This window comes from Babylonia areolata, chromosome 19 (genome assembly GCF_041734735.1).
Source record: "Babylonia areolata isolate BAREFJ2019XMU chromosome 19, ASM4173473v1, whole genome shotgun sequence".
Classification (NCBI taxonomy): Eukaryota; Metazoa; Mollusca; class Gastropoda; order Neogastropoda; family Buccinidae; genus Babylonia; species Babylonia areolata.
In genome coordinates, this window is record NC_134894.1 from 62,128,407 (window position 1) to 62,152,079 (window position 23,673).

Genomic DNA, 23,673 nt, shown 5'->3' on the forward strand with positions numbered 1-23,673 from the left:
CACATACACACACACACACACACACACACACACACACACACACATACACACACTGGCACAAACACAAGTCACACACACACACACACACACACACACACACACACACACACACACACACACACACGGCACACACACACACACACGAACACACACACACGGCGCAGAGATATACACACACAGACACACACACCGGCCGAGGCACATTTGAACTGCATGACTGGATAGACTAAACTTCCAGAAAATACTATGACTGCCTCATCAGTTGACATCTTCACGTCTCACAAAGCATTTCTCAGACCATTCTGCATTGTGCAGCCCCCATTTCCGTCATGACAAAAGCATGACAATGCGATGAACCAGTTCAGTTCCACATGCATGCTGTCAGCGGTGTTTGTTCCGGATGCGGTATGTAGACGTTGTTTGAAGTTCTTCCGGTTGAATGGCGGGCACGAGCAGTCGGCATTGACGAAAGTTGAAGATTTCAAGTACCGGTGGATGTTGTCAGCCTCTGCTGGGCACTTCCACTTATTACCATGGCCCGGAGGCGATTGGTATAATTTTCATAATTTGTTTTTGAGTCGCTGCTAACAATTTTACTTCTGTCGTTACTACTTACAACTACTGGCTTCGAAAAAAAAAGTCGGAGACTTGAAGTTGAATGCAATCATTAATCTGAAATCAGTGTGGTTGTGTGTGTGTGTGTGTGTGCTTTGTGAGGCAAGTCAATATTTTATTCCATCCGTTATTCCATGATGGTAAATTGAATAAGCAATAATTGCTTTTCTACATTAAGCCGTCAATGAGTGAGTGTGTGGTGTGTCTGTCACTGTGTGTGTGTGTGTGTGTTACTTGACGTTTTACTGTTCATAAGCATTTTGCTCTGAAGTTCTTTGTGTGTGTTTGATTGCATTCCCTTCACTTGCAGTTACGGGAGGGACTGGGTGAAATGTTGGAGGGAGAGTCCCCAGTTCCCAGAGAAAAAGAAACAGCACAGACGTTCAAACGCCGCAGCATGAATGTTGACCTACAGAAATGTATCCTTTTTTTGTTTTAACTTCATGCCAATGTTACGAATGTATGTGTACCTTCAATCAGAGAGTGAGAGCAACACTTTAATCGATGGTTTGTATTGCAGTAGAATACTGTACAGCGTTACGTGTGAAGTATACAGGATATTGTGTGCTTTTGCATAGATATTTTATAACATGTGTTATGTATTTTGCCATAACTTGGGGGTTATTCTTTCCTTGATGTGGTAGCATTAAAATTGCTGGATGAAGCAGTGGCCCCTGTGTTTCCTGGCCAGGGTCTGTCCCGCACTCCGCGCTCTGGTCTGCTCCGGCACAGTCATCAGTGTAAGTAGTGTGTTACTTTTTGTCACAACCAGTTTATCAGTCATCAGTACATTGTATTAGTAGTATTACTTTATGTCACAACCAGTTTATCAGTCATCAGTACATTGTATTACTTTTTGTCACAACCAGTTTATCACTATCAGTCATCAGTGTATTGAATTGTTTTAAATGTTTAGCTGGTTCATAGTCACGGATGTTCTTTGTGATTACTTTCATTGCCCCTGGATGTGTCACAATTCCCAACCACTCTGATGAAGGCCCATGTGGTTCCAGTATACTTTTGTTTTTCTGGTTTGTACTATGAAAATTTTGAATACTAATTTCTATGAATTTATTTTATGGTGCTGTTGTGTTACTGTTTACCATTTACTTTCCTTCCTTGTGTGTGTGAGTGTGTGTGCATGCATGTGTGTGTGACAAAGTGAGAAATCCTGTTTCTTGTAAATGTATCAATTCTGTTGTTACCATTTTTTGACAGAGTACTAATTTTGCAATGCAAGTTACTTCTGTTATGTTTTGTTGACATAACAAATTCTGTAATAATATGTTTGTGTGGGTGTCTGTCTTTAGATACTCCAAAGAAAGTCTCATCGGCGTCCAAATTTGACATCAGCGACATGTACACACCTACCCATGGCTCTTTGACTGTGGTAAGAAGCGTGTGTGTGTGTGAGAGAGAGAGAGAGAGATCCCCGTTGCTCGTCTTGTATCAAAAAGTAGCCAGTATGTACTCACTTCTCTCCATCTGTGGGTATTTATTTGTATTTGTATTTATATTTCTTTTTATCACAACAGATTTCTCTGTGTGAAATTCGGGCTGCTCTCCACATGGAGAGTGCGTCGCTACACTACAGTGCCACGCATTTTTTGGTATTTTTTCTTGCGTGTAGTTTTATTTGTTTTTCCTGTTGAAGTGGATTTTTCTGCAGAATTTTGTCAGGAACACCCCTTTTGTTGCCGTGGGTTCTTTTACGTGCGCTAAGTGCATGCTGTACACGGGACCTCGGTTTATTGTCTCATCCGAATGACTACCGTCCAGACCACCACTCAAGGTCTGGTGGAGGGGGAGAAAATATCGGCGGCTGAGCCGTGATTCGAACCAGTGCGCTTAGATTCTCTTGCTTCCTAGGCGGACACGTTACCTCTAGGCCATCACTCCATCATATTGTGGGAGCTACACAATATATGAATGTGTGTGTGTGGCATGGGGGCGGGGCATGTGTGTGTGTGCAGTGGAAGCTGCGATATGTAGGAATTTGTGGGTGGGTGGGTAATATTAGAGATGGGGAGAGTGTGTGTGTGTGTGTCAGGGCTTGTGTGCTTATATATATAATGCTGGGCCTGTGTACATTTGATTCTGCTTCCATGTCTGTGAGACTGCATATTTGTTGCATATCTTTTGTGCATGTTTGTGTGTGTTTGTTCTTTAGTTTAGCGTTTGTGTGCGTATGCGTGTGTGTGTGTTTGTGTGGCGTGCATGTCTGTGTGTTTGTTTACATTGATTTGCCGGTTGATTTATTCATTTATTATAATTGTCTTGACTTTTTTTTTTTTTTTTTTTTTTTTTTTACATTTCACTCAATTTCTTTATCTATTTGCTTACTTATTTTCAAATTATTCTGATTCATTTATTTATTAATTTGATTATTTATCTATTGATTTGTTTTTGTGTGTATCCTTTTTTTCCCGTCAAGTCCTGACAGAGCGCATTGGGTTACGCTGCTGGTCAGGCATCTGCTTAGCAGATGTGGTGTAGCGTATATGGATTTGTCTGAATGCTGTGGTGCCTCCTTGAGTGAATAAGCTGAACTGACTGTTGAATTGAGCTTCTCAACTGACCATATATACCTCAATCAGAGATAACGTGGGTTTTTTTTAACCTGTCTGGTGAAAGAAAAAGCACCAAATGTTGTTCTTGTAAAAGTAATCGTTATAGTACTTATACTTAAAGTCAATTCACTTGCTCAGCAGCAAAGGAAAATAGTTATGTCAGCCAGGTGGAAGCACTTATTAAGTAGGTAATTAAAAAAAAAAATTGTTTTAAGATTGTTCATACAGACTAGAGGAAAAAAAACACTAAAAAATCTATCTAAAAGTCTTATCTGACAGTTCAAGATGTACCTTGCATTTGAATCGTTTTTCGTTATGTGCAGAATGTGTCGGAGACCTTGCAACAGTCAGCTTTGCCTCTTCGTGTGGAGGTGAGACACTGGTGAACCTCTGATGTGTCATGTGTGATTATGATACAGCACATCACCTCAGTTACACACACAGATGTGTACCTCTGATGTGTCATTTGTAATGTCACACATCACCTCAGTTACACACAGAGATGTGTACCTCTGATGTGTCATTTGTATTGTCACACATCACCTCAGTTACACACACAATTGTTTACCTCTGACGTGACATTTGTAATGTCACACATCACCTCAGTTACACACAGAGATGTGTACCTCTGATGTGTCATTTGTAATGTCACACATCACCTCAGTTACACACAGAGATGCGTACCTCTGATGTGTCATGTGTGATTATGATACAGCACATCACCTCAGTTACACACACAGATGTGTACCTTTGATGTGTCATTTGTAATGTCACACATCACCTCAGTTACACACACAGATGTGTACCTCTGATGTGTCATTTGTAATGTCACACATCACCTCAGTTACACACACAATTGTTTACCTCTGATGTGTCATTTGTAATGTCGCACATCACCTCAGTTACACACACAGTTGTGTACCTCAGATTTGTCATGTGTAATATAGCACATCGTATAACTGACATGTTGTGACAGATGGTGTAAACAAACTGGCGTAACTGACATGTTGATGTGACAGATGATGTAAACAAACTGGCGTACATGACATGTTGATGTGACAGATGTCAACAAACTGACGTAACTGACATGTTGTGACAGATAGTGTAAACAAACTGACGTAACTGACATATTGATGTGACAGATGTTGTAAACAAACTGATGTAACTGACATGTTATAACAGATGATGTAAACAAACTGATGTAACTGACATGTTGATGTGACAGATGTTGTAAACAAACTGACATAACCGACATGTTGATGTGACAGATGATGTAAACAAACTGACGTAACCGACATGTTGATGTGACAGATGATGTAAACAAACTGACGTAACCGACATGTCGGTTGACAGATGGAGGCAACAGAGGACCTGACCACCACCAACATCAACCTCCTGATGGACGACGATGATCCCGGCATTGCAGGTAAAACTACAGGTGGTGCTGTTCGCACTGTGGGCTGGGGGTAGCCGTCGTTTGATACTGAATTTAGCGCTTAAAAAAAAAAGATATATGTATGTATATGCACTGTGGGGTGGCAGTCACTCGATACTGAATCCAGCACTTAAATAAGATATATATATAAACACCGTGGGATGGGAATCCTTCGATACTGAATTTAACATAATAAAAAGAGATCTATTTTAACACTGTGGGGTGGGACTTGTTTGATATTGAATTCAGCATTTTGAAAAAAAAAAAATATATATATATATATATATATATATAACACATGGAGAGGCAGTCATTTGATACTGAATTCAGCATTTGAAAAAAGATATATATAAACACTGTGGAGTGGCTGTCGTTTGATACTGAATTCAGCATTAAAAAAGATACACACACACACACACACACACACACACACACCATTTTTCACATATGAGCATGCATACCCACACAGGTATACACACACACCCTCACACACACACACAGGCACATGCATGTGTGGGCTCACACACACAGTCACACACACACACACACACACAAACACATACACACTCTCTTTCAGTCAGTCATTCAGTCTGTCTCTCTCACTCTCTGCTCCAAGTCCTCAGCAGGCATTAACACATACAAACACACACTCTCTCTCTCTATCTCTCTGTCTGTCTCTCCAAGCGCTCATTGTGTCCGGTGACTGTGCAGCATCCATGGGCCTGTTCAGTGACTTTGAGCAGTGCCTGCGGCAGAACGGGGCGCCCCACCAGGTGTTGGACCTCCTGTCCGACTACGAGACGGCCGTGTCCGAGCAGGTGTCCATCATCCGCAAGTTGGTCCGACGAGCACGCCTCGAGCAGCTCAAGTGAGTCGCCCTTTGCGTCTGTGTGGTTTTGTGTCGTGTTTGATTCGGTGATTTTTTTTTTTTTTTTTTTTTTTTTTTTCACTTAGATTTCATTCAGAATCGAATGCATGTTTTCACTACACCATGCACACATGTACACAAGTACTCACAAACACACACACACACACACACACACACACACACACACACACACACAGCATGATTTCTGATATGTGATTGTTTTTATTATTGGAAATGTTTTTTCCCTTTACACATACACACACACACACACACACACACACACAATATGATTTCTGATATGTGATTGTTTTTATTATTGGAAATGTTTTTTCCCTTTACACACACACACACACACACACACACACACACACACACACACACACAATATGATTTCTGATATGTGATTGTTTTTATTATTGGAAATGTTTTTTTTCCTTTACACACACACACACACACGCACACACACACACACACATACACATTCTCTCTGTCACTCATGAGGTATTTCTGTTGACGGTGTTGAAGTGTTTTTGTTTACAGTGTTGAGGTGTTTGTGTTGCCGGCGATGAGGTGTTTTTGTTTACAGTGTTGAGGTGTTTGTGTTGCCGGCGATGAGGTGTTTTTGTTTACAGTGTTGAGGTGTTTGTGTTGCCGGCGATGAGGTGTTTTTGTTGATGGTGTTGAGGTGTTTGTGTTGACATTGTTGAGGTGTTTGTGTTGCCGATGTTGAGGTGTTTGTGTTGCCGATGTTGAGGTGTTGTGTTGCCGATGTTGAGGTGTTGGTGTTGGCGGTGTTGAGGTGTTGGTGTTGAGGTGTTGGTGCCTGTGTTGAGGTGTTTGTGTTGGCAGTCTTCAGGTGTTTGTGTTGAGGTGTTCATGTTGCCGATGTTTGAGGTGTTTATGTTACCGGTGTTGAGGTGTTGGTGTTGAGGTGTTGGTATCTGTGTTGAGGTGTTGGTGCCTGTGTTGAGGTGTTGGTGTTGGCGGTCTTGAGGTGTTGGTGTTGAGGTGTTCGTGTTGCCGATGTTGAGGTGTTGCCGGTGTTGAGGTGTTCGTGTTGCCGGTGTTGAGGTGTTTGTGTTGCCGGTGTTGAGGTGTGTGTGTGTTGTCGATGTTGAGGTTCAAGAAGACGTACGGCACTCTGGACCTGCTGGACAAGGAGAGGAGCACATGGCAGCTGATCCACTCCCTCTTCAAGGACCGCCTGGAGACGCAGGCCCTCGGGGACACTCACCTCATGGAGCACGACGACGACGACCCTGACATGGCCCTGCACCCCAAGCAGCGGGTAATCCTCACCTCCACAATGCACAGTGCTTTGTTATCTTCAGGCTTTAAGATGTTTGGGCTGCAGGATGGTCCCCAAAGGCCAGCTGTGGACTACAAGACTGTAGTACTAAAGAGCCAGTGCAGTCTCGCTTCTTAGTTAGAGAGTCATAGTCGTTCACAAGTTGTAAGTGAATTCCCATTGTAACGAAGAAACCATTGCAGTCAATGTCGTCAGTGTTGGCAGATTCATGGGTGGCTGTTGTTTGAGGGACGTGGTGGCGGTCTCCACTCTGGGAGGGACGCTCACTCAGTCTGGCTCCGCGACTAAGCCATTATTGTCGTTAATAGGGGGCTTAGTAGGTGGTGTCCTAAGTACGTTAAAACAGAACAGGCACCACTGAACACCACCGAAGTGACTCAGCAGCAGTGCAGGGTCTCCTCAGGTGTGTGGCCTCATGGCGACCTAACATCGATGGTTCCCTGTGGACTGCCGATGCTGGAACTGCGACGGACGAACCCGGGTGTGGCCGTGTATTGGGGAATCTAAATGAGCGGCGTGGGAGTAATGCCACTGAAACGGTGCAGATGATGGGGGGGAAAAAAAAAAAAAAAAAGAAACCATTGGAGATTTTTTTTTTTTTTTTTTTTTTTTTTTTTAATCCCTGTGAAAGATACTCTTGTGGTGCGCATGAAACCAAATTTAACCACTCACCTTGAGAACAGAATACTTGGTGCTGTATTTTACAGAGAGTAACCACTCGCCTTTAAGTTAGAATACAGAATACTTTGTGTTGTGTGTTACAAAGTTTAACCACACACCTTAGTTAAGAGTACAGAATACTTTGTGCTTTAAGTTACAAAGTGTAAGTGTTTTTGTCTTGTCTGTATAAGTTGTTTGTGGGCTGTGGTTGTTGTTGTGTGTGAGTTGTTTGTGGGCTGTGGTTGTTGTGTGTGAGTTGTTTGTGGGCTGTGGTTGTTGTGTGTGAGTTGTTTGTGGGCTGTGGTTGTTGTGTGAGTTGTTTGTGGGCTGTGGTTGTTGTGTGTGAGTTGTTTGTGGGCTGTGGTTGTTGTGTGAGTTGTTTGTGGGCTGTGGTTGTTGTGTGTGAGTTGTTTGTGGGCTGTGGTTGTTGTGTGTGAGTTGTTTGTGGGCTGTGGTTGTTGTGTGAGTTTTTTGTGGGTTGTGGTTGTTGTGTGTGAGTTGTTTGTGGGCTGTGGTTGTTGTGAGTTGTTTGTGGGCTGTGGTTGTTGTGTGTGAGTTGTTTGTGGGCTGTGGTTGTTGTGTGAGTTTTTTGTGGGTTGTGGTTGTTGTGTGTGAGTTGTTTGTGGGCTGTGGTTGTTGTGTGTGAGTTGTTTGTGGGCTGTGGTTGTTGTGAGTTGTTTGTGGGCTGTGTGGTTGTTGTGTGAGTTGTTTGTGGGCTGTGGTTGTTGTGTGAGTTTTTTGTGGGCCGTGAGTTTTTTGTGGGCTGTGGTTGTTGTGTGTGAGTTGTTTGTGGGCTGTGGTTGTTGTGTGAGTTTTTTGTGGGTTGTGGTTGTTGTGTGTGAGTTGTTTGTGGGCTGTGGTTGTTGTGTGTGAGTTGTTTGTGGGCTGTGTGGTTGTTGTGTGTGTTGTTTGTGGGCTGTGGTTGTTGTGTGTGAGTTGTTTGTGGGCTGTGGTTGTGTGTGAGTTGTTTGTGGGCTGTGGTTGTTGTGTGTGAGTTGTTTGTGGGCTGTGGTTGTTGTGTGTGAGTTGTTTGTGGGCTGTGGTTGTTGTGTGTGAGTTGTTTGTGGGCTGTGGTTGTGTTTGAGTTGTTTGTGGGCTGTGGTTGTTGCTGTGAGTCGTTGGAAGGGTTGGTTTGTTTTCAACCCCCATCAGCATCATGTGTTTAGACTTTAAAGGCTTCCTCTGTGTGTGTGTGAGTGTGTGTGTGTGTGTGTGTGTGTGTGTGTGTGAGTGTGTGTGCTTTGGCAGTTGATGAAAACGTCTTTTTTTGTTGTTGTGTTTTTCAGATTATTGATCTGAGTGAGCAGGAAATAACATCCAAGCTTTTTGAGAAAGATGCTGATCTTAGACAGTGTCAGGTGAGTTTCCTCTGTGTGTGTGTGTGTGCGTGTGTGTGTGTGTGTTGATAGTGATTCCAGAGATATGCTTTGTGTGTGTGCTTGTGTGTGTGTGTTAAAATGATATGTGCGTCTGACATGTTTTGTGTGTTGACATGTGTGATGACGTGTGTGTGTTGACATGTATGTGTTGACGTGTGTGATAATGTGTGTATTGACGTGTGTGTGATAACGTGTGTGTTGACGTGTGTGTGTGATAACGTGTGTGTTGACATATGTGTTGACATGTGTGTGTTGACATGTCATTCAGCTGGTAGTGGACTGGTTGGAGAACTGTGCCAGGGAGGATCTGGACGAGGTGGCTGACAACGTCAAGTTCTTCACTGACCGCCCCGTCGTCTGGTGAGTGCTGCGCGCACGGTCTCCGCTTGAACTCTCTGCTTTTGTCATTTTGTTAGGGCTGCATGTGGTGGGAGAGTGTGTGTGTGTGTGTCATTGTCTTTTCTCTGGAATGTGTGTGTGTGTGCATGTGTGTGTATCTGTGATCGCAGGCGTGTGTACGTATGTGTGTGCTTGCAGATATGTGAGTTCATGATATGTGCACATGTATGTATTTCATTTGGTGGTGGCCTCTGAATGGAGATGAGGGTTTGTGTGTCATATGCCCATGTCTGTATATCCGTGGACAAAGATGAGATGAGATACAATCCTGCTGTGTGTAAAGTGACGCGTGTAGGTTATCATATGTCTATGTCTTGAACAAGTGTATGTGTGTAAACTGATGTGTGTGGGTTATTTCAGTGTCATGAAGACGTGTATGTGTGTAAACTGTTGCGTGTAAGTTATATGCCACTGTCATGAGATGTGTATGTGTGTAAACTGACATGCGTGGGTTATCCTGCGTCAGTGTCATGAAGACGTGTATGTGTGTGCCTATGGATAAAGATGAAATGATTCACAGCTGTGCTGTGTGTACACTGCCGTGTGTAGGTTATCCTGCGTCTGTGTCATGAAGACATGTGTATGTGTGCCCGTGGATACAGTCACAGCTGTGCTGTGTGTACACTGCCGTGTGCAGGGAGAACACGCTGCATCACCTGCAGACGAGGAAGAAAGGAACGTCCCAGAACACGGAGAGACCTCTGGTGGACCAGCTGGTCAGTGCTGCTTCAGCTTCTCCACCCCCCACCCCCCTCCACCACCCCTCCTCTCCCCAGTTGAACATGACTTCTTCCCCCCCAGTTCATGTTTCCTTTCTTATTGTCTGCCTTGCTGGTTCTATCACCCAGATGTTTTTTTTTTGTTTTGTTTTTTTCCCAGAAAGCCTTATTTTTGTCTTTTTCTAGGTTTGATAATCAGGCATTCCTACTATGTTGTATTCTTTTTTTTCATTTTTTTTACACCTACAGCGTGTGTGATGCTTACTGGATTTTATTGGTTTTGTATGCCTGTTACCATGGATGATTTTATGTATTGTGTATTGTTCTCTCTCTCTTCTGTCTCTTCTCTCTCCCTCGCTCTCTGTCTCTTGCGCGCGTGTGCAAGTAAAGGGCCCTTTGCTCTTAAAGAAGCTGTTTGTACTAAGACCTGATTGTGCTGTACAAATCTACTTGATTATCATATAATTATTATAATGATGTCAGGACCCAGATGCCCCCGTCCGTCAGAAGCGTTACCTAGACGACCTAGACAAGGAGGACGAGCAGCGGCTACTGCAGCATCTGTTCATGTGTATCCGGGCTGGTCAGCTGGACAAGGTAAGGACTAGCAGTGACTGCTGTACCGGCTGTGCTCAGCTGAAGATAGGATAAGATAAGATAAGAATAACTTTATTATCTCCAACTGGAGAAATTTGGTCAGGTGCATTATCACAACACAGACAAGTAAACAACATGGGGACCATAACTGTAAAAGTCAACAACAGCTTTTACGAATATTACGAAGATACAAATGTAAAAAAAAAAAAAAAAAAAAAAAAAAAAAAATCTTATACACTGTTTCATACATACATCCACACACTGCAGGTAATAACTAGTATTCTTAATGTAAAAACAGAAAGAATTAAGAAACATTATTTGAATATAATTATAAACATAGCCTACTATACTGCACATTGATTATAATAGACAGATAAGATAAGAATAAAGATACGTTACGGAAAACCGCAACCAGATAATCAGCACACACCCGCACCCACCCACCCCACACACGCGGATTACTTGATTAAACGAGTAATAAACATATGTTCTCAAATAAAAGCATTTCACATATTCGCTTTTAAAAAACATTGCACTTAAAACATTGCAGTTAAAACATTGCATTGTGAACCAGGTAAAGATGAGCAGTCAGAGATGCCCATTGTTACGATTTTGCCTTATTTGGTGTTTGCTTGACAGCAGTTTGTTCCTACGTTACGCCAACAAAAATTATTCTGACGAGTTCATTTTCGACTGCATAGCATGGTCGCATGCTTTCCTGTTGTAACATTACCCAGACGCTCTGGACCTATCCATCATGAGGTCAGAGCAGGCACTGCTAACCTTGGTCTCACGTGATGCTGCTCAGCTAATCGCGTGTGTGCTTACATTGAAGCAGCATTGAGTGGACCAATCAGCTTAATTGTTTGCCCGAACAAGAGAGAACGTGGCTGAATCAAGTTGCGTCTCAGTCAAACAGCGTCTGTGCTCATTTGCTGATGTGGTTCAGAGTCCGTGTGTTCCTTCCAAATTCAAATGTTCCTACCCAAATTCAATTGGTGTTCCTACCAAATTCAAATGTTCCTACCTAATTCAAATGTTTCTACCAAATTCAAGTGTTCCTACCAAATTCAGTTGTTCCTACCAAATTTCCTGTTTAACTACACGTACCTGCTGGAGCCTGCACTAGTGGGTCACGGTAAGTATGTTAGATAAACGTAATTTTAGGAAGAAAATTTCGGATTGTTCCTACAAACACTGGACAGGGGTTGGTTGGTACCTGTGACTGTGTGCAGGCCCAGGAGTTGTGTCAGAGCTGCGGCCAGGCGTGGCGGGCGGCGACGCTGGAGGGGTGGCGGCTGTACCATGACGCCAACCACAGCCGTCTGCAGGCCACCATCACCCCCGTCACCGGTAACCCCCACAGGGACGTCTGGAAACGTGTCTGCTGGAGAATGGCCACTGAGGTGTGTGTGGTGTGTGTTGTGTACAGGGGTGTCTGGAAACATGTCTGCTGGAGAATGGCCACTGACGTGTGTGTGGGTGTGTAGTGTGTGTGTTGTGTACAGGGGTTGTCTGGAAACATGTCTGCTGGAGAATGGCCACTGACGTGTGTGTGGGTGTGTAGTGTGTGTGTTGTGTACAGGGGACGTCTGGGAACGTGTCTGTTGGAGAATGGCCACTGAGGTGTGTGTGTAGTGTGTGTGTTGTGTACAGGGGTCATCTGGAAACATGTCTGCTGGAGAATGGCCACTGAGGTGTGTGTGTAGCATGTGTGTGTGTGTGTGTGTGTGTGTTGTGTACAGGGTCATCTGGAAACATGTCTGCTGGAGAATGGCCACTGAGGTGTGTGTGTGTGTGTGTGTGTGTTGTGTACAGGGACGTCTGGAAACATGTCTGCTGGAGAATGGCCACTGAGGTGTGTGTGTGTGTAGTGTGTGTGTAGTGTGTGTGTGTTGTGTACAGGGGTCATCTGGAAACGTGTCTGCTGGAGAATGGCCACTGAGGTGTGTGTGTGTGTGTGTGTGTGTATGTTTGTGTAGTGTGTGTATGTGTTTGTGTGGTGTATGTTTGTGTAGTGGGTGTTTGTGTTGTGTATGCGTGTAGTGGGTGTCAATAGGTTTTGTGTGTAGTGTGTGTGTGTGTGTGTGGAGTGTATTCTGTGGGTGTGATGTACAGGGGAAGTCTGGAAAGGCGTCTGCTGGAGAATGGCCACTGAGGTATGTGTGTGTGTGGTTTGTGTGTGTGTGTGTAGTTCATGTGTGTGGAGTATATGAGTGTGTTGTGCACAGGGGACGTCTGGAAACGCATCTGATGGAGAATGGCCACTGTGTGTGGTGTGTGCAGTGTGTGTGTATACTTTTTGTGTGTGCGTGTGTAGTGTAGTGTATGTGTTGTGTGTATGTGTGTAGTGTGTGTGTGTGTTTGTGTGAGGTGTATGGTCATTCGGATGAAACAGTAAACTGAGGTCCCGTGTGCAGCATGCACTTAGCGCAGGTAAAAGAACCTACGGCAACAAAAGGGTTGCCCCTGTCAAAATAGGAGAACAAATAAAACTGCAGGCAGGAAAAAATACAAATGAAAGGGTGGCGCTGTCAGTGTAGCGATGTGCTCTCCCTTGGGAGAGCAGTCTGAATTTCACACACAGAAACCTGTTTTGACAGAAAAGAATAGTACAATACAATAAAATAGAATACAATGCAATACAATGCAATGCAATACAATACAATGATAAATGAACAATTTGACTTTTCTCTCCAGCGGCAGGGTAAGTATGACCTGTTTAAGACGGCCATCTACGCAGTACTGATTTTGGAAACCATGATAAATGAACAATCACAACTTTTCTCTCCTGCAGGCAGGGTGAATATGACCCGTTTGAGATGGCCATCTATGCTTTGGGAACCATGATAAATGAACAATATTCCAACTTTTCTCTCTTGCGGCAGGGTAAATAGTTGTGACACTTGTGAGACGGCCATCTACACAGTATGACCTCTGGAAACCACGATAAATGAACTTTTCTCTCTCGCGGCTGGGTGAATATAACCCATTTGAGACGGCCATCAACGCTGTACTGACCTTTGGAAAACTCGATAACTCAACAAGTCCTGTGTGAGACAGCCATCTGCGCAGTACTTACATGTGGAAATCATGATAAATGAACTTTTCTCTCCCGGGGCAGGGTAAATACGACCCGTTTGAGACGGCCATCTACGCAGTATTGAGCGGCAACCTGAAAGGCGTGTTGCCGGTGTGCCACTCGTGGTACGACTACCTGTGGGCGTACTTCCGCACCCTGGTGGACGTCAGGGTGGAGCAGGAGGTGCGCCTTCGCTCCGTCACCTTCCGCTCCCCTGTTGACTTGCCTCAGCTGTACTGGGACTGTCTGTGAGTGTGTCTGTCTATGTGTCTGTGTCTGTCTGTGAGTGTGACTGTCTGTGAGTGTGTGTCTCTGTCTGTCTGTCTGTCTTTGCCTGTCTGTGAGTGTGTGTGTGTGTCTTTGAGTGTGTCTGTCTGTGTGTCTGTGAGTGTGTCTGTCTGTGTCTGTCTGTCTGAGTGTGTCTGTGAGTTTGACTGTCTGTGAGTTTGTCTGTCTGTGTCTGTCTGTTTCTCACACTTGTTGACCTGCCGCAGCAGAACTGGAACTGTCCGTGAGTGCGTCTGTCTGTCTGTCTGTCTGTCTGTGAGTGTGTCTGTCTGTTTCTCACACCTGTCTACCTGCTGCAGTAGTACTGGGCCTGTCTGTGAGTGGGCAACGCTCTGTCTGTCTGTGTCTGTCTGTCTGTGTCTTTATTAGTTTATATTTGTTTCTGTCCATCTCGAAATGTCCCTCTATTTCTGCCTCTCTCTGTCTCTGGTTTTGTGTGTGTTAGTGTCTCAAGCCGGTGTCAAGGTTTGGTTTATTGATTAATATATCTGTGTGAGCAACTAGATATATAACACGTACAACAAGATATGTACATGTTGGTAACCTTAAAGTTCTGAATATGAGTATGTCTGTTGTTATGTTATTTTTGTGAATATTTTTTAATTTCATTTCCTCTTTGGCCTAAAGGCTGGATGTTAAAGAAAAAAAAAATCATCTGCATGGTGATTCCACTTCATTTTATTCATCAAGAAATAATTAATTGTATTCCTGTCTTTTCCCATTTGGTTTTCTCTTGTAAAAGAACTTAGGCGTGTACATTGTTTTATAACGAGTTCTGTCTGTTCAAGTTGTGGCCTAAGTTTTGCATTCTGAGTGATTCTTTGTCATGGGGAGTTGTGATTTTCAAGGGGCACTATAGCCAGTGTTTGAGGTGTGACCTGGTTTTTGATTTTCAGGATGGAGCCCGCCCAGGTGTTTGAGGAGTTGCAAGCGTGTAGTGATCAGGTGAGTGATTGTTCCCGTTTGTCCCTTTGTCAGCCATGGAGGTTTTGCCTTAGGCTTAACTCTGTTAGTTCAGAGAGGTGCATGTTCATCATACACGCTGTTGAGAACACTCTACCAAACTCACAGGGCCTGATTTGGATTTGTATAACGACAGACTGCTTTAAGAGGTGAACTAAAAAGATTTGTGAGAAAATTTTCTCGATTAAATTTAGAGAATTTTTTTTTAGATAAGATAGTTTTGTGGTTTGATATAGGAATCTTGTCCAGGTAAAAGTGGCGAAGTGGTTAGCGTCGTGGACTGACGGCTGGGAGGACGCGGGTTCGAATCCCAGCGGAGGTGGGTTTTTCGGCCTGTGGCCAGCTCCTACCCAGAGTTGAGTGTGCTGTGGGCTTAAATGGGGAGACTGGGACCACACAGTCGAGTGTCATCCACTTCAAGATGCGTCTTTGGGTGTGTTGCTCTAATTACCTGACCAACACTGCAAGTGTCTGTATCTCTCGGGCCTGGTTAACGCAGGGATATCATTATGACAGGAAGCGTAGAGTACAGCCTTGTCATGCAGTCCCAGACCAAAATGGACCTCCATAGCAACATCGTCATCATCATCGTCATCCTCCTCCTCCTTCATCGTCATCAATATAACAAAATTGTCTCAAAGTCTGTGGCCTTTCATGCCCTGCTCTCATGGTGACCTCAGTTTCGATACCCCTCCACTTCCGTGCTTGGGGCGAGTCCTGTCAATGTCGTCAGTGTCGGCAGATTCATGGGCGGCTGTTGTTTGAGGGACGTGGTGGTGGTCTCCGCTCTGGGAGGGACGCTCACTCAGTCTGGCTCCGCGACTAAGCCATTATTGTCGTTAGTAGGGGGCTTAGTAGGTGGTGTCCTAAGTACATTAAAACAGAACAGGCACCACTGAACACCACCGAAGTGACTCAGCAGCAGTGCAGGGTCTCCTCTGGTGTGTGGCCTCTGGGCGACCTAACATCGATGGTTCCCTGTGGACTGCCGACGCTGGAACTGCGACGGACGAACCCGGGTGTGGCCGTGTATCTAAATGAGTGGCGTGGGAGTAATGCCACTGAAACGGCGCAGATGATGGGGCAGCAAAAAAAAAAAAAAAAAAAAAAAAGTACAGATAGGGTAATGATCACTACAAACAAGGACAGGAACAGCTGTCTAAAAAAATAGTATTTGATTCAGTGACATACATATGGTCAGTGTTTTAGAGGAATCAGTGACTCGGGCTGGTGTTTGTGTTCACTGTTTTAAACCAAATGATTCAAAAGTTTGGTTCCAATGATTAGTAGTTAAAATAAATTTATATTAAAGTCTCCTAAGACTAAGAGTATGATATTATCTGACATCTTCTGCATGTTCCATCATGGATATAAAGTGGTAAATCCAGCCACCGTGTTCTGAAGGATTTCTATATGATAGGAACAGAGCAGAGAAGGATTTCTATATGATAGGAACAGAGCAGAGAAGGATTTCTATATGATAGGAACAGAGCAGAATGGGTTTGAGAGTGGTGAGTTGAGTGATGGAAGATAAACCTGTCAGACATGTGTTGTTGGAAAGCTGGAGAAACTAGACTGGGAGGAGAGAAAGGAGGATGTGCTGTTTTGGAAAGAGGTAGTGACGGGCGCAATAGCCGAGTGGTTAAAGCGTTGGACTGTCAATCTGAGGGTCCCGGGTTCGAATCACGGTGACGGCGCCTGGTGTGGTAAAGGGTGGAGATTTTTACGATCTCCCAGGTCAACATATGTGCAGACCAGCTAGTGCCTGAACCCCCTTCGTGTGTATATGCAAGCAGAAGATCAAATACGCACGTTAAAGATCCTGTAATCCATGTCAGCGTTGGGTGGGTTATGGAAACAAGAACATACCCAGCATGCACACCCCCGAAAACGGAGTGTGGCTGCCTACATGGCGGGGTAAAAACGGTCATACACGTAAAGGCCCACTCGTGTGCATACGAGTGAACGTGGGAGTTACAGCCCACGAACGCAGAAGAAGAAGGAGAAGAAGAAGAAGAAAGAGGTAGCAGGTTTGAAGGCCAGACTGGAAAGAGCTGGCAGGCTGGATAGACAGAAGGACCACAGATCGAGACGCTTTCTTTTGGTGAAAACCGCTGTGGCTGATAATGGAATTGTGCGTGCATGTTTGGTCTTTGATCACATGAGGTGAAAAGGCGTGAAGTCAAAATACAACTTCTGCTGTTTCAGCGGATCCGCAAAGAGTGTGAACAGTGGTACCACGTGATTCAGAGACACATCATTCTGGGCGACATGTCGGGTGAGTTGATTGGCTAACGCTGTTTCTTGATCAGTGTGTGCACATGTCTGGCTGTGAGAGTTGTGTTGATTGGCTGGTGGCTCTGAGAGAGGTGTGTTGATTGGCTGGTGGTTCAGAGAGAGTTGTTGATTGGCTGATGGCTCTGAGAGAGGTGTGTTGATTGGCTGGTGGTTCAGAGAGAGTTGTTGATTGGCTGATGGCTCTGAGAGAGGTGTGTTGATTGGCTGGTGGCTCTGAGAGTGGTGTGTTGATTGGCTGATGCCATTACTTGATCAGTGTATGGACATGTATGGTTTTGAGATATGGTGTGTCATGTGTGCAAGAATTCGGTCTCACGAGCACTGTGTGATGTCGTGTGTGTGAGTGAGAATGTATGTGCCTGAGTGTGTGAGTGTGTGTGTGATGTGTGATGTATTCTCTTTGTGACAGCACTGATGGAGGTTCTGTATAACTGGGCCCACAAACAGACGCCTCCCATGTGCGTGTGATGTGATATGATTTGTGTGTGATGTGTCATGTGATGTGATGTGATGTGTGTGTGTGTGTGAAGTGTGCTCTATGTAGCAGTACTGGTGGAGGCACTGCATAGCTGGGCCAACAAAACACAGACACTCTGCCTCTGTGTGATGTGATAATAATAATAATAATAATAATGTATTTATATAGCACTGAATCTTGTGCAGAGAAAAATTAAAGCGCTTTCACACCAGTCATTCACACGCATGCATAACTCTAAAACTGTAGAAACTAAAGACAAGGAAGGGCAGGCAAGGGAGGCTATTTTGGGAAGAGGTGGGTATTATGAAAGAGCTGAGTGCGGAGACCTGACGAAGCAAAAGAGGAAGTTCATTCCAATCGCAAGGTCCAGAGACAGAGAAAGAACGGCGGCCAACAGTCGAGTGTTTGAATCTGGGTATGCGTAAACAGAGTGGATCCGAAGCGGATCGTGATGCGATGTATGATGTGTTCTCTGTCTCCACAGCACTGGTGGAGGTGCTGTATGACTGGGCCCACAAACACAGACGCTCACTGCCCCATCACCTGTTGAGGTTCATGGCTCACCTCGTCCTCTTCCTCAGGCGCATCGGACACGACGTCAAGGTCAGTCCGGAGGGGTGAGGGGGTGTGTGTGGGGGGAGGGGTGTGTATGTAGAGGTGGGAGGGTGTGTGTGTGGAGGTGGGAGGGGTTGGGGGTGGGTGGTGTGTGTGTGTGTGGAGGGTGGGAGGGGTGTGTGTGGAGGTGGGAGGGGTTGGTGGTGGGTGGTGCGTGTGTGTGTGTGGAGGGTGGGAGGGGTGTGTATGTAGAGGTGGGAGGGTGTGTGTGTGGAGGTGGGAGGGGTTGGGGGTGGGTGGTGTGTGTGTGTGTGTGTAGTGGAGGGGTGTTTGGGTGGGTGGGAGGGTTGAGGGGGATGGGTCAAGTGTGTGTGTGGATTGGGGAGGGGGTTGAGTGTATGGAGGAGGGATGAGCGGGGAGAGGGGAGGGAAGGGGTGTGTATGAAGTGGGAGGGGGAGGGTGTGTGTGCGTGTGTGTGTCTGGTTGTGTGAATGTTTGTTATAATCCACGTTGATGTTTATTATTATCATGTTCTATGTTTGTTATTTTCATGTTGTATACATATCTGCTGTCATGATGTAAGCATGCTTGTTATGCTGTATGTTGTTATCATGCTGTATGTAAGTATGTTATGGGAATGTTGCTGCGTGGTGTGTGCCAGGAGGACCTGTGCACGGTGATCCTGGAGGCCTACGTGGAGCGGCTGATAGAGAGTGGGCAGAAACAGCTGATCGCCCACTATGTGTCCACCCTGCCCGCCCCCCAGCAGGTCCAGTGGTACGCACACTTCTTGGAGGGTGAGTTGTCGCATCGTCCGGCACAGCAGTAACTCACTCAGTGCTGCCAGTTAGGTCCCCTGACTTTCCCCACAGGTGACCCATTTGTATGCGTAAGAAATGAAATCGCCAAAAAAAAACAAACCAACTGACAACTTCCACACTGATCAGTGACATAACGAGTTAGTTGGAGAAGAAATATAAAACTCCCTCCTCCCTTCTTGTGCTATCTTACAGTGAGACGATGAAAGTATCCATATTTTGTGTTCAAAATTTGCACACACACTGATGACTTGTAAACAAATTCGGGAAAGCACACTGAGTTTGAAACAGATTGAATTCAGAACATTGTATAGCCATGATAGGGCTCCTTCGTCTGATTCTGTTGTCTGCCTTGTGACTGAGGCGAAACTGGGTCAGACGCCATTGTTGACATGCACTGTTCATGTGAACCAGTCACCATGAAAATAACTCTCCTGGTCTCAAGCGCAGCAACACACACTGCATTTACTGGTCGCAGTGGAGAGTGGGAAGGTCAGTTAAGATATTCTTAGCTCGTAACGTCATCATGGAAATTAGGTGCCACTCCAAAAATTCATTATTATGTTGATGATGTACACAGGGGTGAAGGGTCATGATGATTATGTACACAGGGGTGAGGGGTGATTATTATGATGATGATGTAGACAGGGATGAAGGGTCATTATTATGATGATGTATTCAGGGGTGAAGGGTCATTATGATGATGATGTGGACAGGGATGACGGGTCATTATTATGATGATGTATTCAGGGGTGAAGGGTTATGATGATGATGTAGACAGGGATGACGGGTCATTATTAGGATGATGTATTCAGGGATGAAGGGTCATTATTATGATGATGTATTCAGGGGTGAGGGGTGATTATTATGATGATGTATTCAGGGATGAAGGGTCATTATTATGATGATGCATTCAGGGGTGAAGGGTCATTATTATGATGATGTATTCAGGGGTGAGGGGTGATTATTATGATGATGATGTAGACAGGGATGACGGGTCATTATTATGATGATGTATTCAGGGGTGAAGGGTCATTATTATGATGATGCACACAGGGGTGAAGGGTCATTATTATGATGTACACAGGGGTGAAGGGTGATGATGATGATGTATTCAGGGGTGAAGGGTCATTATTATGATGTACACAGGGGTGAAGGGTGATGATGATGATGTATTCAGGGGTGAAGGGTCATGATGATGATGTACACAGGGGTGAAGGGTCATGATGATGATGCACACAGGGGTGAAGGGTCAGGAGGAGCGCCAGGCATGTCTACGTCAGGGGGAGGAGGCGGGGCTGGACGTGGCGGCCATCACCAAGCGAGTGGTGGAGAACATCCGTCACAGGGACACCCCGGTCGTCTCCCTTGACACCTCTCTGGCCATCAATGTCGGCATCTCTGAGGTCAGGGCTCACTCAGCATTGATGGTGCTGTGTTGTGTTGAGTTGTGTCGTGGTGTGGTGTGGTGTGGTGTGGTGTAGTGTGTGTATTTCATTGTATTGCTTTCAGTTGTGTTGAGTTGTGTAGTGGTGTGTTGTGGTGTGGTGTAGTGTGTGTATTTCATTGTATTGCTTTCAATTGTGTTGTGTTGAGTTGTGTCGTGGTGTGGTGTGGTGTGGTGTAGTGTGTGTATTTTATTGTATTGCTTTCAATTGTGTTGTGTTGTATTATTTTGTATTGTGTTGCATTATTTTGTGTTGTGTTATGGTGCATTGCATCGTGTTGCGTTGTGTTTTATTGCATTGTGTTTTATTGTGGTGCATTGTATTGTGTTCAGTTGTATTGTATTGTGTTCTGTTGCATTGTACTGCATTGCATTGCATTGTATCGCTTTGTATTGTATTACTCTTTTGTCACAACCGATTGCTGTGTGAGAAATTCGGGCTGCTCTGCATTGGGAGAGCACATCGCTACAGTGCAACGCTACCCCCATTTTCTTTTCTTTTTTTTATATATCTGCCTGCTGATGTATTTCTTTTCTTATTAGAGTGGATTGTTCTGCATATTTTGCAACAAGGGACAACCCTGTTGTTGCTGTGGGTTCTTTTACCTGCAAAAAGTGCATGCTTCACACAGAATCTTGGTTTATCGTCTCATCTAAATGACTAGTAGTATATGGACCACCACTCATGGTCAAGTGGAGGGGGAGAAAAAAAATGGTGAGTTTTGGGGTTTGATCCTGTGTGGTCAGATTCTCTCCCTTCCTAGGCACTTACATCACCAATAGGCCACCATTCTGCTTCTGGTAAAAGGGTTGAGATATTTCAAATCTTCCATCTCCTGAAATCTTTAGGGACCTCATGTGAATGTGCCGTTGAGATATTTCAAATCTTCCGTCCCCCAAATTCTTCAGGGACCTCATGTGAATGTGTCATTGAGATATTTCAAATCTGCCATCCCCCAAATTCTTTAAGGACCTCATGTGAATGTGTCATTGAGATATTTCAAATCTGCCATCCCCCAGATTCTTTAAGGACCTCATGTAAATGTGTCATTGAGATATTTCAACTCTGCCATCCCCCAAATTCTTTAAGGACCTCATGTGAATGTGTCATTGAGATATTTCAAATCTTTCATCCCCTAAATTCTTTAGGGACATCATGTGAATGTGTCATTGAGATATTTCAAATCTGCCGTCCCCTAAATTCTTTAGGCACCTCACGTGAATGTGTCATTGAGATATTTCAACTCTGCCATCCCCTAAATTCTTTAGGGACCTCACGTGAATGTGTCATTGAGATATTTCAAATATGCCATCCCCAGAATTGTGCACTGTTGTATATTGCATGCGTTGTTCCATGCAAGGCATAAGAGCCCACTATATCGGGAGTTTGGGGCATATGAGAACTATATATGATTATTATTATTATCAGTTGCAGTAGTATGATTGGTGTGTGTGTGCAGGACGACCGTCAGAAGATCGAGGCCATTGACTGGTTGGTGTTTGACCCAGCACAGAGGGCAGAGGCCCTGAAGCAGGCCAACGCTGTCATGAGGTCCTTCATCGGTGAGCCCTCTGTGCTACATGTGTCGGCAGTTCCGCTGTTTGTTGTGTGTGTGCTGTGGTGTGACTGTTGTGTAATGTGTTGTCCGCCATGTACAGAAATCAGCTGTGTTAAACTGTATGTCATGTTAGACAGTGGTGTTAAACGGTGGTGAACTGTATTTCATGTTAAACAGCGGTGTAAAATGGTGTTAAACTGTATGCCATGTTGTCATGTTAAATAGGGGTGTTAAGCGTTCTTAGATTGTATGTCATGTTAAATAGCGGCTTTAAACTGTATGTCATGTTACATCAGTGGCATTTAATCATTTGTCATAGTAAATCAGTGGTGTGAAGTTATGTGTTGTGTTGAATCAGTAATGTCAAGTCATGTGAATGCAAATAAAGACAAGAGAGGCAAGGCCTTCAAGACTCACTTGTGATAAATTAAGTCCCCTAGCATTAATTGCAGAGTAATTTCCCTTCTTTACTATCTGCACCAAAACATTGCAAAATAAATAAAAATTCCATGCTTAGCAAAAGAAGTTCCTGTTTGAACAAAAAATGATAATAATGACTCCTCTTGTTGTTGTGTCAGAATAAGAGGTCAATGTGCCAAGTTTAGAGAATACAAAAAATATAAATAGTAAATGCAGTTTGCATATAATTAGGCTTCTTTTTTTATTTTTTTGAGCCCATCCCAGAGGTGCAATATTGTTTTAAAGAAGATGACTGGAAAGAACTGAATTTTTTCTATTTTTATGCCAAATTTGGTGTCAACTGACAAAGTATTTACAGAGAAAATGTCAGTGTTAAAGTTTACCACGGACACACAGACACACGGACACACACACACACACACACACACACACACACAGACAACCGAACACCGGGTTAAAACATAGACTCACTTTGTTTACACAAGTGAGTCAAAAAGTACAGTACTCTGATTTTAAATGTTTGGATTGAATTATTCTGATGCTGAATTTGTTTTAAACATACAACAACAACAACAAACTGTATGTAGCAGCTAATGGAATCCATTGGTGAAATCTGTTTGTGTATTCTGTGTGTGTGCGTGTCTGCATGTGTGTGTGTGTGTGTATAACTGTGTGTGTGTGTATATATATATCTGTGTGTGTACGTGTCTGCATGTGTGTGTGTGTATAACTATGTATGTGTGTATATATATATATCTGTGTGTGTGCGTGTCTGCATGTGTGTGTGTGTATAACTATGTATGTGTATATATATCTGTGTGTGTGCATGTCTGCATGTGTGTGTGTGTATAACTATGTATGTGTATATATATCTGTGTGTGCGTGTCTGCATGTGTGTGTGTGTATAACCATGTATGTGTGTGTGTATATATATATATATATATATATCTGTGTGTGTGTGGTTGCAGTGCTGAAGAAACACAATGCAGCCAGGGAAGTGTTCAACAAACTGCCGGCTGACAGTATTGACGTTGTCTACAAGATGTGGCATGCCAAGGTAAGGATTTACACCACATGGCGTCCACTTGAACACACATACTCAAAAAACAGTCATGCATGTGTGCGTGCATGTGTGTGTGTCGGTTATTCGACAAGATCTGGCATGCCAAGGTGAAGGTTCTTCTTCTTCTTCTTCTTCTTTTGCGTTTGTAGG

The 23,673-nt window shown here is 44.2% G+C and overlaps 1 protein-coding gene across 1 annotated transcript in view; it reads left to right on the forward strand.

The window, feature by feature from the left end:
- Positions 1-425: 425 nt before the first annotated feature.
- Positions 426-23,673, forward strand: part of LOC143293906 (nuclear pore complex protein Nup107-like) — a 34,320-nt gene continuing 11,072 nt past the window's right edge. Inside the window, exons 1-21 of the mRNA XM_076605261.1 lie at positions 426-551; positions 926-1,034; positions 1,260-1,355; positions 1,926-2,005; positions 3,509-3,556; positions 4,539-4,611; positions 5,332-5,488; positions 6,608-6,776; positions 8,744-8,815; positions 9,105-9,196; positions 9,873-9,951; positions 10,438-10,551; positions 11,787-11,957; positions 13,676-13,881; positions 14,818-14,866; positions 17,093-17,162; positions 18,145-18,263; positions 18,878-19,013; positions 20,277-20,440; positions 21,942-22,044; positions 23,429-23,517. Coding sequence (XP_076461376.1) covers positions 534-551; positions 926-1,034; positions 1,260-1,355; positions 1,926-2,005; positions 3,509-3,556; positions 4,539-4,611; positions 5,332-5,488; positions 6,608-6,776; positions 8,744-8,815; positions 9,105-9,196; positions 9,873-9,951; positions 10,438-10,551; positions 11,787-11,957; positions 13,676-13,881; positions 14,818-14,866; positions 17,093-17,162; positions 18,145-18,263; positions 18,878-19,013; positions 20,277-20,440; positions 21,942-22,044; positions 23,429-23,517 — 2,214 coding nt within the window. The 5' untranslated portion in view covers positions 426-533. The remainder of the gene's footprint in view (positions 552-925; positions 1,035-1,259; positions 1,356-1,925; positions 2,006-3,508; positions 3,557-4,538; positions 4,612-5,331; positions 5,489-6,607; positions 6,777-8,743; positions 8,816-9,104; positions 9,197-9,872; positions 9,952-10,437; positions 10,552-11,786; positions 11,958-13,675; positions 13,882-14,817; positions 14,867-17,092; positions 17,163-18,144; positions 18,264-18,877; positions 19,014-20,276; positions 20,441-21,941; positions 22,045-23,428; positions 23,518-23,673) is intronic.